Source organism: Myxine glutinosa, chromosome 1 (assembly GCF_964187855.1).
Source record: "Myxine glutinosa chromosome 1, kmMyxGlut1.1, whole genome shotgun sequence".
In the NCBI taxonomy this organism is placed as follows: Eukaryota; Metazoa; Chordata; class Myxini; order Myxiniformes; family Myxinidae; genus Myxine; species Myxine glutinosa.
In genome coordinates this window covers 348,956,111-348,969,355 of record NC_136261.1, presented here as the reverse complement: position 1 = coordinate 348,969,355, position 13,245 = coordinate 348,956,111, and the positions used below count along the sequence as shown (strand labels likewise).

Below are 13,245 nucleotides of genomic sequence, written 5' to 3'. Positions count from 1 at the left end.
ATATAATCTCCTCCGGAGGTCTTGAGAACCGTATCCCTGGTGTCTGTCATTATAATTCAGCCGTGTGTCTTCTTTTTCCTTATTGAGCCAGCGTGGCGCGGCTTCGTCAACGTTCGAGTACAATCGGGTAATTTGTGCGGACACGACGGCCATTCCGCTCGGCCCACCTTAACATCAAAGTCGTGTCTGTAACAATATATATATATATATACATATATATATATATATATATATATATACATATATATATATATATATACACACATATATATATATATTGAATTTTAAAGCAAAAAAATGGCACTTAGGTGGAATTTTTTTTGAAAGCCATTAATTAGATGTATTGGCCGATGTATATTCCAAGTTTAAGCTAGTATCAATGTATAGCCTTTGAGATATGAGCGCCAACACATTTTGGTCGGACGGATGGACACCAATGGGAATTTGAGGGTTTTCTAAATAAAACTCAAGAATGCATAAATGGATATTGCGGAAATTTAGAACATATTACCTCGATGTACAAAGCATTTACATCTGAAATTTGCAGCCGTTTTCATCAAGTCGAAGCCAAGAAACGAAATGTCAGTCCATATGTTAAAGTTGCATACAGATAAACGATCCCTTATATAAAAGGAGGAGCGCTTTGCACCTCCCTTGATATAGCATGATACTGCATTTCAAAAAGTTACAGACAGATTTGAATAATGGGTGAATGAGTTGGGTAGGTGACAAGAACAAGCTGTTTGGACTTTAGTTCAGGTCCGGATCCAGATCCAGCCTATCAGTGGGATACAAAACGTAAACCGGTCAACATGGTGGAGGTATGCGCTCTACCGAGTGTCCTTCAAATTTTATGTTGAAATTCTAAGAACGAGACACCAGGTTAATCACCAGTTATCCAGGTTAACCAGGATGTATTGACATCACCAGTGAGGAGCCAATCAAAGTGCATCTGGCCTCACACAGCCAATCAGCAGTTTCATATATCTGTATTCAGTATGATAAATTCCCAGACAAAGTAAGTGTGAACTATCACAAGACGCAGTTCACGCTTGCTTTGTCATATAATTTATCAATCTGAATAATGAAAATGTTTTTTGTCAAAAGAATTTTTTTTGACCCTGCACTGCCTGGGACCTTTGTGATTAACATGGTACCATTTTCAACTTTGTGTGGAAAGATGCAGAAATGACACAGAAGTTGGATGTTATCTTACTATAATTCACCAAATGTCCGTCCGTCTGTCTGTCTGTCTGTCCGTTCGAAGGTTCGAAGGTACTGCAAAAATGGCTGAACCGATCACAACGATATTTTGGGTGGGTAATCCTAGGACCCCCTGGAATAAAATAGGCTATATTGTTTTCCAATTTTTCCAAGTTTTCCAATTTTCCAGTTTTTCCAAACACGGTGGAATAACATTTACCGATATGAACAGTGATATGGCTTTTGTTGAAATGCTACATACCAGAAGAGAGTAGATCGACTCCTAACTAACTCTTCCTACATAAACGTGCGGCTCTGAAGTAAGACGGCAGCGTGTGCAAAGCGACTGAGAAACAGGTGTAGCGGCCACTTCCGTGTTACAGATTCGGCGCACACTCTTCACACATAAACGTGCGACTGAGAAAGACGTGTAGTGGCCGCTTCCGTTTTGCAGAATTCAATCTTTTTTCAAAATGGGCGCCATGTACTGTTTAGATTTTGATGATTTGCGTGTGATATGATTCAACGTATGTTTATATCGATCGTTTAAAATAAAATTAAAAGCCTTCAATTTCTGATATTTTGCCTTTTCATTTGGGCTTCCCAATTGAAGCCCCACCAGTAGGGCAGGTACCGTTGCTCGTAATATAAATAAGACACCCTAGTAATATCTGTGCTTGCCCCACTGTTCTCATTCCCACTCCTCCACATCTCCACTCCGAGTGAATTTAAATTAATAAACTGGTAGATCGAATTGATGTGGTGGTATAGATGAACCACATGTTTGATGGGCCACATGGCCGGCTCGTGTCCAAATTGTTTGTAAATCTGTGTCATAAATAATACGACTCCTTGCTTAATCCCCGTAGACATAGAGCAAATGCTTCCAAACGTCCCAGGACTCCACGCTCCAACACAGATAAAGTGCACGCGCACCGACACGGATTAAGTGCACGCGCACCGACACGGATCAAGTGCACGCGCACCGACACGGATTAAGTGCACGCGCACCTACACGGATTAAGTGCACGCGCACCTACACGGATTAAGTGCACGCGCACCTACACGGATTAAGTGCACGCGCACCTACACGGATTAAGTGCACGCGCACCTACACGGATTAAGTGCACGCGCACCTACACGGATTAAGTGCACGCACACCTACACGGATTAAGTGCACGCACACCTACACGGATTATGTGTACGCGCACCGACACGGATTAAGTGCACGCGCACCTTCACGGATTAAGCGCATGCACATACACAGATTACGTGCACGCGCACCTATGCGGATTACGTGCACCCGCACCGACAGTTGTGGCCAAAAATATTGGCACCGTTGCACATTTTTCAAATAACTCACAATTTTCTCGAAATATACGTTGAAATTGACAAAAGTATTTGGTCTCCAGAATACTTTATTTCACTGTTAATATTACAGAATTTTTATTTTTGATTCAGAACTTAATATATCCTTTAAAATCAGAAAATAAAAAGAAATGGCATTGACAAAATTATTGCTACCCGAGACTTGATATTTGGTAGCACAGCCTTTGGACAAAATAACTAGTCAAGCGCTTCCGAAAGAAATGAATGAGCTTCTTACACCTCTCTACTGACAGTTTGGCCCACTCATCTTGGGCAAACTGCTCCAGTTATCCCAGATTTGAAGGGTGCCTTCTCCCAGCTGCTGTTTTCAGATCTCCCCACAGGTGTTCAATGGGATTTAGATCTGGACTCATTGCTGGCCACTTCAGAACAGTCCAGCGTTTTATCTTGAACCATTCCTGGGTGCTTTTTGAAGTGTGTTTGGGGTCGTTGTTCAGCCGCAAGACACATGACCTATGACGGCGACTCAGCTTTCTGACACTGCGTTGAACATTGTGCTCCAAAATGCCTTGGTAATCTCATGATTTCATGAGGCCATGCACACATTCAAGGCACCCAGTGACAGAGGCAGCACAGCAACCCCAAAACATCACTGAACCTCCTCCATGTTTGACTGTAGAGAAGGTGTTCCTTTCTTTGAAGGCTTCATTTTGTTTTCTGTAAACATAGAGATGATGTGCTTTACCAAAAAGCTCTAGTTGGTCTCATCTGTCCACAGGACATTCTCCCAGAAGGGTTTTGGCTTGTTGAGGTGTGTTTTGGAAAACTCCAGTCGGGCTTTCTTATATCTCTCTCTCAGCAGTGGGGTATCCTACCATAGAACCCCCTTTCATCAAGTTGACGACGGATGGTGCGAGTTGAAACTGTCATACCTTGTGTCTGAAGGTCAGCTTGAATATTTTTGGCAGTTGATCGAGGTGCTTTCTCAACCATACAAACAATCCTTCGCTGCAAATTTCAATCAAGTTTTCTCTTGCGGCCACGTCTTAGTAGGTTGGCTACAGTGCCAAGGGCCTTAAACTTCCTGATAACATTGCGTACAGTGGACAAAGGAACATCAAGGTCTCTGAAGATGGACTTGTATCCTTGAGATTGTCAATGCTTGGCTTCTATCTTGTGTCTGACCTCCTCAGACAATTCCCTGGTTACCTCTACCACCAAAGGTGGATGGAGGTTACGTTTTCACCCCTGTCTGTTTGTCCGTGAACAATATATCTCAAAAAGTTGTGGACAAATTCAGACCAGATTTGGCAGAGATGTAGTGTATGTCACAAGGACTAAATGATTAGATTTTGGTGAAGATCCGGATTCGGATACTATAATTTTTAAAGTGATTCTTCACCATTGGGAGATAGGGCCAAAAACGATACATACAGTCACGTGAAAAAGTAAATACACCCCATTTAAACTTTTGGCTTTTTCAACATATTTCAACATACAGCTATTTGATCTTCATTTCAACAATATTGATAGATAAAGGTGATATAATACAACAAATATCATGAAACATTTACATCTTGTAGTCCATTGTATAATTTAAATAAACAAATGCAAATTTCGCATGTGGAAAAAGTAAGTACACCCCTGCATTTATCACGACTTCAAATACCTAAAATTAGAATCAGGTGCACCAGCTCAGGTGCAAATGATTAGAACATCGTTAGAGATGATCTTGGAGGAACCTGTATTATTTAAACCTCAGACATTTAGTTTGGTTTGCTCTTTGTTGTTGAAGTGTGCGGCATCACCATGCCGAGATCAAAAGAGCTCTCTGAGGCCTTCAGAAAGAAGGTTATAGATGCCTACGAGTCTGGGAAGGGATTTAAAAAGATCTCCAAACAATTTGAAATCAATCATTCGACTGTCCAGCAGATCATCTACAAGTGGAGAAGATTCCAAACAACTGCCAACTTGTTCAGGCCAGGCCGCCCCAGCAAGTTCAGCCCGAGAGCAGACCGCAAGATGCTGAAATAAGTCTCTAAGAACCCCAGAATGTCATCACAGGCCCTACAGGTAGCTCTTGCCATTGTTGATGTCAAAGTGCACGAGTCTACCATTAGAAAGAGGCTGCACAAATTTGAAATACATGGGAGGTGTGCCAGGAGGAAACCTTTGCTGTCCAGAAAGAACATCAGGGCAAGACTAAAGTTTGCCAATGAAGACCTCGGCAAAGACAAGCACTTCTGAAACAATGTGCTCTGGACAGATGAGTCAAAGGTAGAGCTATTTGGCCACAGTACCAGAAGACATGTTTGGCAAAAACCAAAGACAGCATTTGACCACAAGAACCTGATACCAACTGTAAAGCATGGTGGTGAAAATATTATGGTTTGGGGCAGCTTTGCTGCATCAGGGCCTGGGCAGCTCACCATGATAGAATCCACTATGAATTCTTCATTGTACCAGAGGGTGCTTGACTGCTTGCTTGAGGATAATGTGAGGCCATCTGTCGGAAAGTTGAAGCTCAACCGAAGGTGGACCTTCCAACATGACAATGACCCTAAACATACCAGTAAATCCACCAAGGAATGGCTGAAAATAAAGAAATGGAGGGTTCTGGAATGACCAAGTCAAAGCCTGGATCTGAATCCCATCAAGATGTTGTGGGGGGATTTGAAACGAGCTGTGCATGCAAGAATCCCCTCCAACATCGCACAGCTGAAAGAATTCTGCATGGAGGAGTGGGCAAAAATTTCTCCCAGTCGATGTCAGAGACTGGTAGACAGTTATAAGAAACGCCTACTTGAGGTTGTTTCTGCCAAAGGGGACAATACCACCTATTAGAGCCAAGGGTGTACTTACTTTTTCCACATGCGAAATTTGCATTTATGTTTATTTAAATTATACAATGGACTACAAAATGTAAATGTTTCATGATATTTGTTATAATATATCAACTTTATCTGTCAATATTGTTGAAATGAAGATCAAATAGCTGTATGTTGAAATATGTTGAAAAAGTCAAAACTTTACATGGGGTGTACTTACTTTTTCACGTGACTGTAGCAGGATATCTCAAAAAGTTATGGATAGATTTGGAAGCAACATGGTGGACAGGTTGTGTGTGTGACAAGGAAGAATCGATTCGATTTTGGTGAAGATCTGAATATGGATTCGGATATGATAATTATTTAATTTTTTAAGTGATTCTTCACCATTGAGTGATATGGCCAAACAGGCGGCGGTACGTTCTCTACTGAGTGCCGTTGTAGTTTTCCTTCTTTTTCTCCATGCTCATTGCGGTACACAGTGACACACAACAGCAGAATGACTTTTTCTCCATTCAAACTGGTTGAACGAGTGATTTTTATATTGCAGGGACTTGCAACTTACCACAGATGAGTTAAATTCCAAAGTAAAGGCGAATCACCTGCTTGAAATCTAAATTATTTCTAGCAACTTATAATAGGTAGGCCTGGTGTTGGCTTAGTGGTTAGGGTGCTGGCTTGGGATCCTCGGATCCTGAGTTCGAATCCCGGTTGATTGTTGAATTAATGCCAGGGGGGTTGACTCAGCCTGTCATCCTTCCGAGGTCGGCAAATTGAGTACCAGCTTGCTTGGGTGAATGTGCTGGCGTGGTGTGCCCCAGTTTAGAATAGGTACACTGTATCTGCGTTTCGTAAGAGGCGACTAAAGGGTTGGCGTCAGGAAGGGCATCTGGCCATAAAAACATTGCCTCAAAAAGGGAACCATGATGATTTTCATGGGGCCCGCAAGGCTCCAGCAGGGAAAATGGCCTTAAAAAGGGACAACTTCCAAAAGGTGCCAATATTGTCCGGCCCATTTTAGGATTTCTGATGTGGATTAACCTAAGATTTCGTAATTTTTTCACCTTTTTATGTTTTGTTCCACTACAAACAATAGAAATACATATGTGGATACCAAAATGTTTTTTTATTTCAACAATTTTCTGCAATATGCAATATTTTGCACGCTCACCACGCTGCAATATTTTGCACGCTGCAATATGCAATATCTTTCTGCAATATGCAAGAAAAATGGTGCAATATTTTGGCCACAACTGTGCGAGGATTACGTGCACGGTCACCTCTACAGATTATGTGCACGCTCACCTCTATGGATTAGATACACTGCAGTATAATACACACGTCGAATAACAAGGGGAGCAGGATGGCCTAGGCCCTACAGGTATGCACACTCGCCTCCAAGCTGTCTAACCGGGGTTCAAATCCTGACTGAATTATCAACTGTCATCCTGAAGTTTCACATGCAGGATGATTCATCAAATGTGTGTGCCATCCCTCAGTGGACCGACCCATCTACAGGCATTAGTTGTTGGACATCAACTATCCCACATGTGTGGATGGATGATAAATAGTGTTGGGTGCAGCATACGGATAATGGACCGAATGGCATCCTTCTGCACCAAACTTCCTTGTATGTCAGTCAATTCGAGACCGTTTTTAATCCTTTCAAAAAAAAGGATCGACATCTGCATCTAAACCTACAATTCACAAGGAATAAAAAGAAACGGAGAGCATTCCTCCACCATGCTGAACAATTTACATGAACCCCACTGATAAGCTGCATCTGGATTCGGACCTGAACCAAAATCTAATCGGTATGTTCTAGTCACCAGCAGTCGTGGCCAAAAATATTGGCACCCTTGCACTTTTTTCAAATAACTCACAATTTTCTCCAAAGAATAAGTTGAAATTGACAAAAGTATTTCATCTCCACAATTCTTTATTTCACTGTTAATATTACAAAACCTGTTTTTGATTCAGACGTTAATATGTCCTTTTAAATCAGACAATAAAAAGAAAAAAACCCTCTTCAGCAACCCTCTTCTGGTGAAACTGCCAAAATCAAGACTCTCTGCACACCTACACTCTTTCATTCCTTTCTCCCGCCTCTGGAACAAAGTTCCACATTCTCTTCAATTGCACTCCTCTATCCAGGTCTTTAAAACAGCTGTTCACCACCATCTCTTATCCTCCCCCATCCAAATCCTTGATCTTTTCTACCCCCGTTAAAACACCCCAAATCCACCTCTTTCAATCCCAAACTTCTTTCCTGAAATTGCTCGTTGTGATATTCCTAGTAGTGTTCATTTGCTTTATATCATATACCCCTTCCACCTCCCCAGCCCTCCCTCTTCCACAGATCTACCGACATCCCTGTTCTCTACTGTTGTTGCGCGTGTGTGCTTTTCTCTTTCTCTCTTTCTCTCTTTCTCATATTCTCTCTTTGTCTTTGTCTTTCTCATATCCTCTCTTTCTCTTTGTCTTTGTCTTTCTCTCTGTTTCTGTCTCCCGCTCCCTCCATTGTACGTTTTATGTGTCTGTGCATGTTTTCATGTTCAATGTACGAGCCTCGATTCTGTATCCAAAAAAAATAAATAAATAAATTGGCATTAACAAAATTATTGACACCCTACACTTAATATTGGTGTCACAGCCTTTGGACAAAATAACTGCAGTCAAGCCCTTCCTATAGCCATGAATGAGCTTCCTACACCACTCTACTGGTAGTTTGGCCAAATCTTCTTGTGCAAACTGCTCCAGTTTTCCCAGATTTGAAGGGTGCCTTCTCATAACTGCTGTTTAATGGGATTTAGATCTGGACTCATTGCTGGCCACTTCAGAACAGTCCAGCGTTTTGTCTTGAACCATTCCTGGGTGCTTTTTGAAGTGTGTTTGGGGTCGTTGTCTTGCCGCAAGACCCATGACCTTTGACGGAGACCCAGCTTTCTGACACTGGGTTGAACATTGCGCTCCAAAATGCCTTGGTAATCTCCTGATTTAATGATGCCATGCACACATTCAAGGCACCCAGTGCCAGAGGCAGCACAGCAACCCCAAAACATCACTGAACCTCCTCCATGTTTGACTGTGGGAAGGTGTTTTTTTCTTTGAAGGCTTCATTTTGTTTTCTGTAAACAGAGATGATGTGCCTTACAAAAAAAATCTCAATTTGTCTCATCTGTCAACAGGAAATTCTCCCAGAAGGATTTTGGCTTGTTGAGGTATGTTTTGGAAAACTCCAGTCAGGCTTTCTTATGTCTCTCTCAGCAGTGGGGTCCTCCTGGGTCGCCTACCATAGAACCCCCTTTCATTGACTTGGTGACGGATGGTGCGAGTTGAAACTGTCGTACCTTGTGTCTGAAGATCAGCTTGAATCTGTTTGGCAGTTGATCGAGGTGCTTTCTCCACCATTCAAACAATCCTTCGCTGCAATTTTCGATCAAGTTTTCTCTTGCGGCCACATTCAGGGAGGTTGGCTGCAGTGCCATGGGCCTTAAACTTCCTGATTACATTGCATATGGTGGACACAGGAACATCTAAGTCTCTGGAGATGGACTTGTAGCCTGGAGATTGTCCATGCTTTGCTACAATCTTGTGTCTGAACTCCTCAGACAATTCTCTGGTTTTCTTTCTTTTCTCCATGCTCATTATGGTAACACAGTGACACAAAACAGCAGAATGACTCCTTTCCTCCATTAAAACTGGTTGAAGGAAAAAATGAATGATCGTTTTAAGGCCATTTTCCTTGCGGGCCCCATGACAATCATGGTTCCCTGTTTGAGGCAATGTTTTTATGGCCGGATGCCCTTCCTGGCGCAAACCCTTAGTCACCTGCAGGTACCTATAACACACCACAGGTGAGTTCAATTCCAAAGTAAAGGAGAATCATCTGCTTGATATCTAATTACTTTCAACAACTTCTAAAAGGTGCCAATAATATTCTCAGGGCCATTTTAGGATTTCTGTGTGGAATAAGCTAAGATTTAATACTTTTTCAGATTTTTGTTTTGTCCAACTGCAAACCAAAGAAATACATATGTAGATACCAAGATATTTTTTAATTTCAACAATTTTCTGAAGGAAATGGTGCATTATTTCAAAAAAGTGCAAGGGTGCCAATATTTTTGGCCCGACTGTATCCAACTCCACCACCTAGTTTTGTTATAATCCGTCCATAACTTTTTGAAATATAATGCAATTTATCATTTTCGGCCTTTTCACTCAATGGTGAAGAATCACTTGAAGATCAAGAAAAAGCTCGTATCCGGATGAGGATCTTCACCAAAGTCAAATCAATTCATCCTTGTCAAATACACACAACTTGTACACCAAGTTTGGCCCGAATCCATCCATAACTTTTTGAGATATCCTCTTCAAAGACAGACAAACAGAAAAACAGACAGACAAGGGTGAAAACATAACCGACAGCCACTTTCGGTGGCAAAAGTAAATAAGACACAGGAAGCGGAAATTCGGCACATCATGCCTGCGCTGCACCAACCCCGCATTAAATAAATCGGTCAAGATAACGAATTATCTTGGCGGGTGGGAGGTGGGTGGGAGTGGGGGCGAAGGCGGGTGGGAGTGGGGGCGAAGGCGGGTGGGAGTGGGGGCGAAGGCGGGTGGGAGTGGGGGCGAAGGCGGATGGGAGTGGGGGCGAAGGCGGATGGGAGTGGGGGCGAAGGCGGATGGGAGTGGGGGCAAAGGCGTGTGGGAGTGGGGGCAAAGGCATGTGGGAGTGGGGGCGGGTGGGAATGGGGGTGAAGGCGGGTGGGAGTGGGGGCGAAGGCGGGTGGGAGTGGGGGCGAAGGAGGGTGGGAGTGGGGTCGAAGGTAGGTGGGAGTGGGGTCGAAGGTAGGTGGGAGTGGGGGCGAAGGTAGGTGGGAGTGGGGGCGAAGGTAGGTGGGAGTGGGGTCGAAGGTAGGTGGGAGTGGGGTCGAAGGTAGGTGGGAGTGGGGTCAAAGGTAGGTGGGAGTGGGATCGAAGGTAGGTCGGAGTGGGGTCGAAGGTAGGTGGGAGTGGGGTCGAAGGTAGATGGGAGTGGGGTCGAAGGTGGGTGGGAGTAGGGACGAAGGCGGGTGGGAGTGGGGGCGAAGGCGGGTGGGAGTGGGGGTGAAGGCGGGTGGGAGTGGGGGTGAAGGCGGGTGGGAGTGGGGGCGAAGGCGCGTGGGAGTGGGGGCGAAGGCGGGTGGGAGTGGGGGCGAAGGCGGGTGGGAGTGGGGGTGAAGGCGGGTGGGAGTGGGGGTGAAGGCGGGTGGGAGTGGGGGTGAAGGCGGGTGGGGGAAGGGGTGAAGAATGCGCAACACCGACCTTGAGGAGCTGTCTCACAGAAACATCACAGATGTACACAATCACCCGTCCATACTCAAGCTACGTACAAGTCCTGCCGACATCCATGCACCCCTTCATCTCCAATCCTTAAACGGACCAATCCAGTTAAAAATTCCATTCTATCGTAAACCTGATTTCCTCGTCCATATGATCTGGGTCAGTTTTCTGACCGATTTATTGATCCCGAAATATTATTATTATACAAATCACAACCTAAAATCTCATAAAACTCACGAGATGGAACTTATACACATTTTTCTTGACAAACTAAAACAGAATTCTAGTTGCTTAAATACCGGTATATATTATATATCTTCAGATTAGCGATGTTACGTTTCAATCTGAAAAGACTCTTGCACGGTACATCGACGTAATCTACCACACATATCAACAAAGACGGCTGCAGACACTTACATGTAAACTTAAAATAAGACAATTGAACTGACGTACCGAGAGATTCCATATTTCCACACGGATTACTGTTGACGCGCTCTGTAACAAAAGGCCCTAAACCGTCCGCCATGATAGTCACCAAGTCGATCAACGCATGCGCAAAAAGAAAACAAAAACAAAAGAATTCGTTAGATTTCAAGCTAATGATATTTTCAGGTTTTATAAAAGACATGAATGGAGATAAAACAGCATTGTGAATGTATAATTACTATTATCAAATAATTTTAGGGGGGAAAAAAAAAAAGACCAGCAGCCGTTTTTTATACACCGCATCAACAATTCTCCATTCTCAGGTATACGCATTCAATACATATGATAAACCGGCTCTCTGATAGTCTGATTAAATGCTCAAGACAGAGAAAATAAAGCGAGACGAGGAGGTGTTTATCGCTCCCCATTTATCCACATCATATCCACATGAATGCTGTTTCTCTTCAGCTTAGAGGCGGATCAAACTCAAAGCCGCCGCCATGTTGTTAATTGGAAACAATTCCTCCATGTAAAGACTCTTGAAGTTGATCGCTGCAACCACTTTCCCCCATAGCGAATTAAATTAACTTTCCTCTCCAAACCCTAAATGATGCCCGAACGAACTCGTTTTTATGAAATTAATCGTTTTTATCAGTAGTTTTATTTTTTGCAGGATTTAAAAAATGCAAACGTTCAAACAAGAAAGACGTCATGCAGAGCACGACGTCATTGAGATTAAAATTGACCATCTTAATCAAAGTTCAGTTCAATCGGATTAAAATTGATGAGACTGAAAATATTTGGTTTCCCGGTCTCGTGACTCAACATGCAAATGCTCTTAAACTTTCAAGTCAATCGGGTGTAAAATGACAATTTTCACAACTTGACCTCAATATGACCTTTGACCTCAAAATCAATAGGCTTCTTTCTCGTGACCAACTCTACCATCTGGTGAAGTTTCGTGCAGATCTTTAAAAATGTGACCTGTGGGCGATTGACAGACAGACAAACAAACAAGAAGACGTCAATCAGAGGACGATACTTGCAAAATCCACCCCCCCCCCCCCCTCCTCGCACTCCCCTCCCTTCCCTCCCCCTACTCCCCCCTCCCTCCCCTCCCCAAAAAAAAGGTTGCCATCAATCCATCAAATTGTCCATCTCATCAAGATGAAAATTGACGATCTGATCAAAGTTCGGATTAATAGGATGTAAAGTGACGATTGATATGAAAATTGATGATTTTAGAAGTTTCACCTTGAGTTGACCTTTGACATTATCACCTAAAAAATAGGATAGTTCGTTTCTCAATTCAGTGAAGCACTATGCAAATGCTATAAAATTTTAAGTCAATCGGATGAAAATTGACGGGTTTTCAAATGAAAATTGATGATTTTGTAAATTTGACCTTGAGTTGATCTTTAACCTTTTGACCTCAAAAATAGCTGGCTTCCCAATTCAGTGACTCGACGTAAAAATGCTGTTCAATTTTCAAGTCAATTGGATTAAAAATTGCGATTTTAGAAATTCGACCTCCAGATGACCTTTGACCGTTGACCTCAAAATTAATAGGCTTCTCAATTGTGACGACTTCTACAACTTGGTGAAGTTTCGCGAAGATCGGTTGAAAATTGTGACCTGTAGGCCACTGACATACAGACAAACAAACAAATGAAAAATCACTCATAGAGCGACACTTGGCAAAGCAGAACAAAGTAGAATGGCACTCAATAAAGCATCCTTTTGACCTCAAAAATAATTTGTGGTAGAATTGAGTGACCTGATATGCAAATCGTCTTCAAAGTTTAAGTTAATTGGATGAAAATTGAGGATTTTAGAACTTTGAAAAATGTGGTCGACCTTTGGCCTATGTTGACCTTTTGACCTCAAAAATATATTGAATTTTGTCGGACCACGAACTCCACCATTTGGTGAAGTTTCGTGAAGATCGGTTTGAAATTGTGACCAGTAGGCAAGTATAAGTGAGCGGACAGACAAACACACACACAAACCGCAGTGATCAACATACTTGTCCAAAAAAATTATTTTGCCATGCAACAAACAGACAGACAGACAGGAAGAATAACACACAAGACCAACGAATATGCTTGAAAAATCTTCGATTTTGCAAGTA

The 13,245-nt window shown here is 42.7% G+C and overlaps 1 protein-coding gene across 6 annotated transcripts in view; it reads right to left on the bottom strand.

The window, feature by feature from the left end:
- PRPF39 (pre-mRNA processing factor 39) overlaps nt 1-11,241 on the bottom strand; it is a 94,688-nt gene extending 83,447 nt beyond the window's left edge. For all 6 annotated transcript variants that reach the window (XR_013621815.1, XR_013621816.1, XR_013621817.1 and 3 more), the window contains exon 1: nt 11,142-11,241. Coding sequence is in view for 2 of the 6 variants with exons in the window: in XM_068098704.2 (XP_067954805.1) it covers nt 11,142-11,214 (73 nt within the window). In the remaining 4 variants the exon portion in view is untranslated. The remainder of the gene's footprint in view (nt 1-11,141) is intronic.
- Between the last annotated feature and the right edge of the window lie 2,004 nt (nt 11,242-13,245).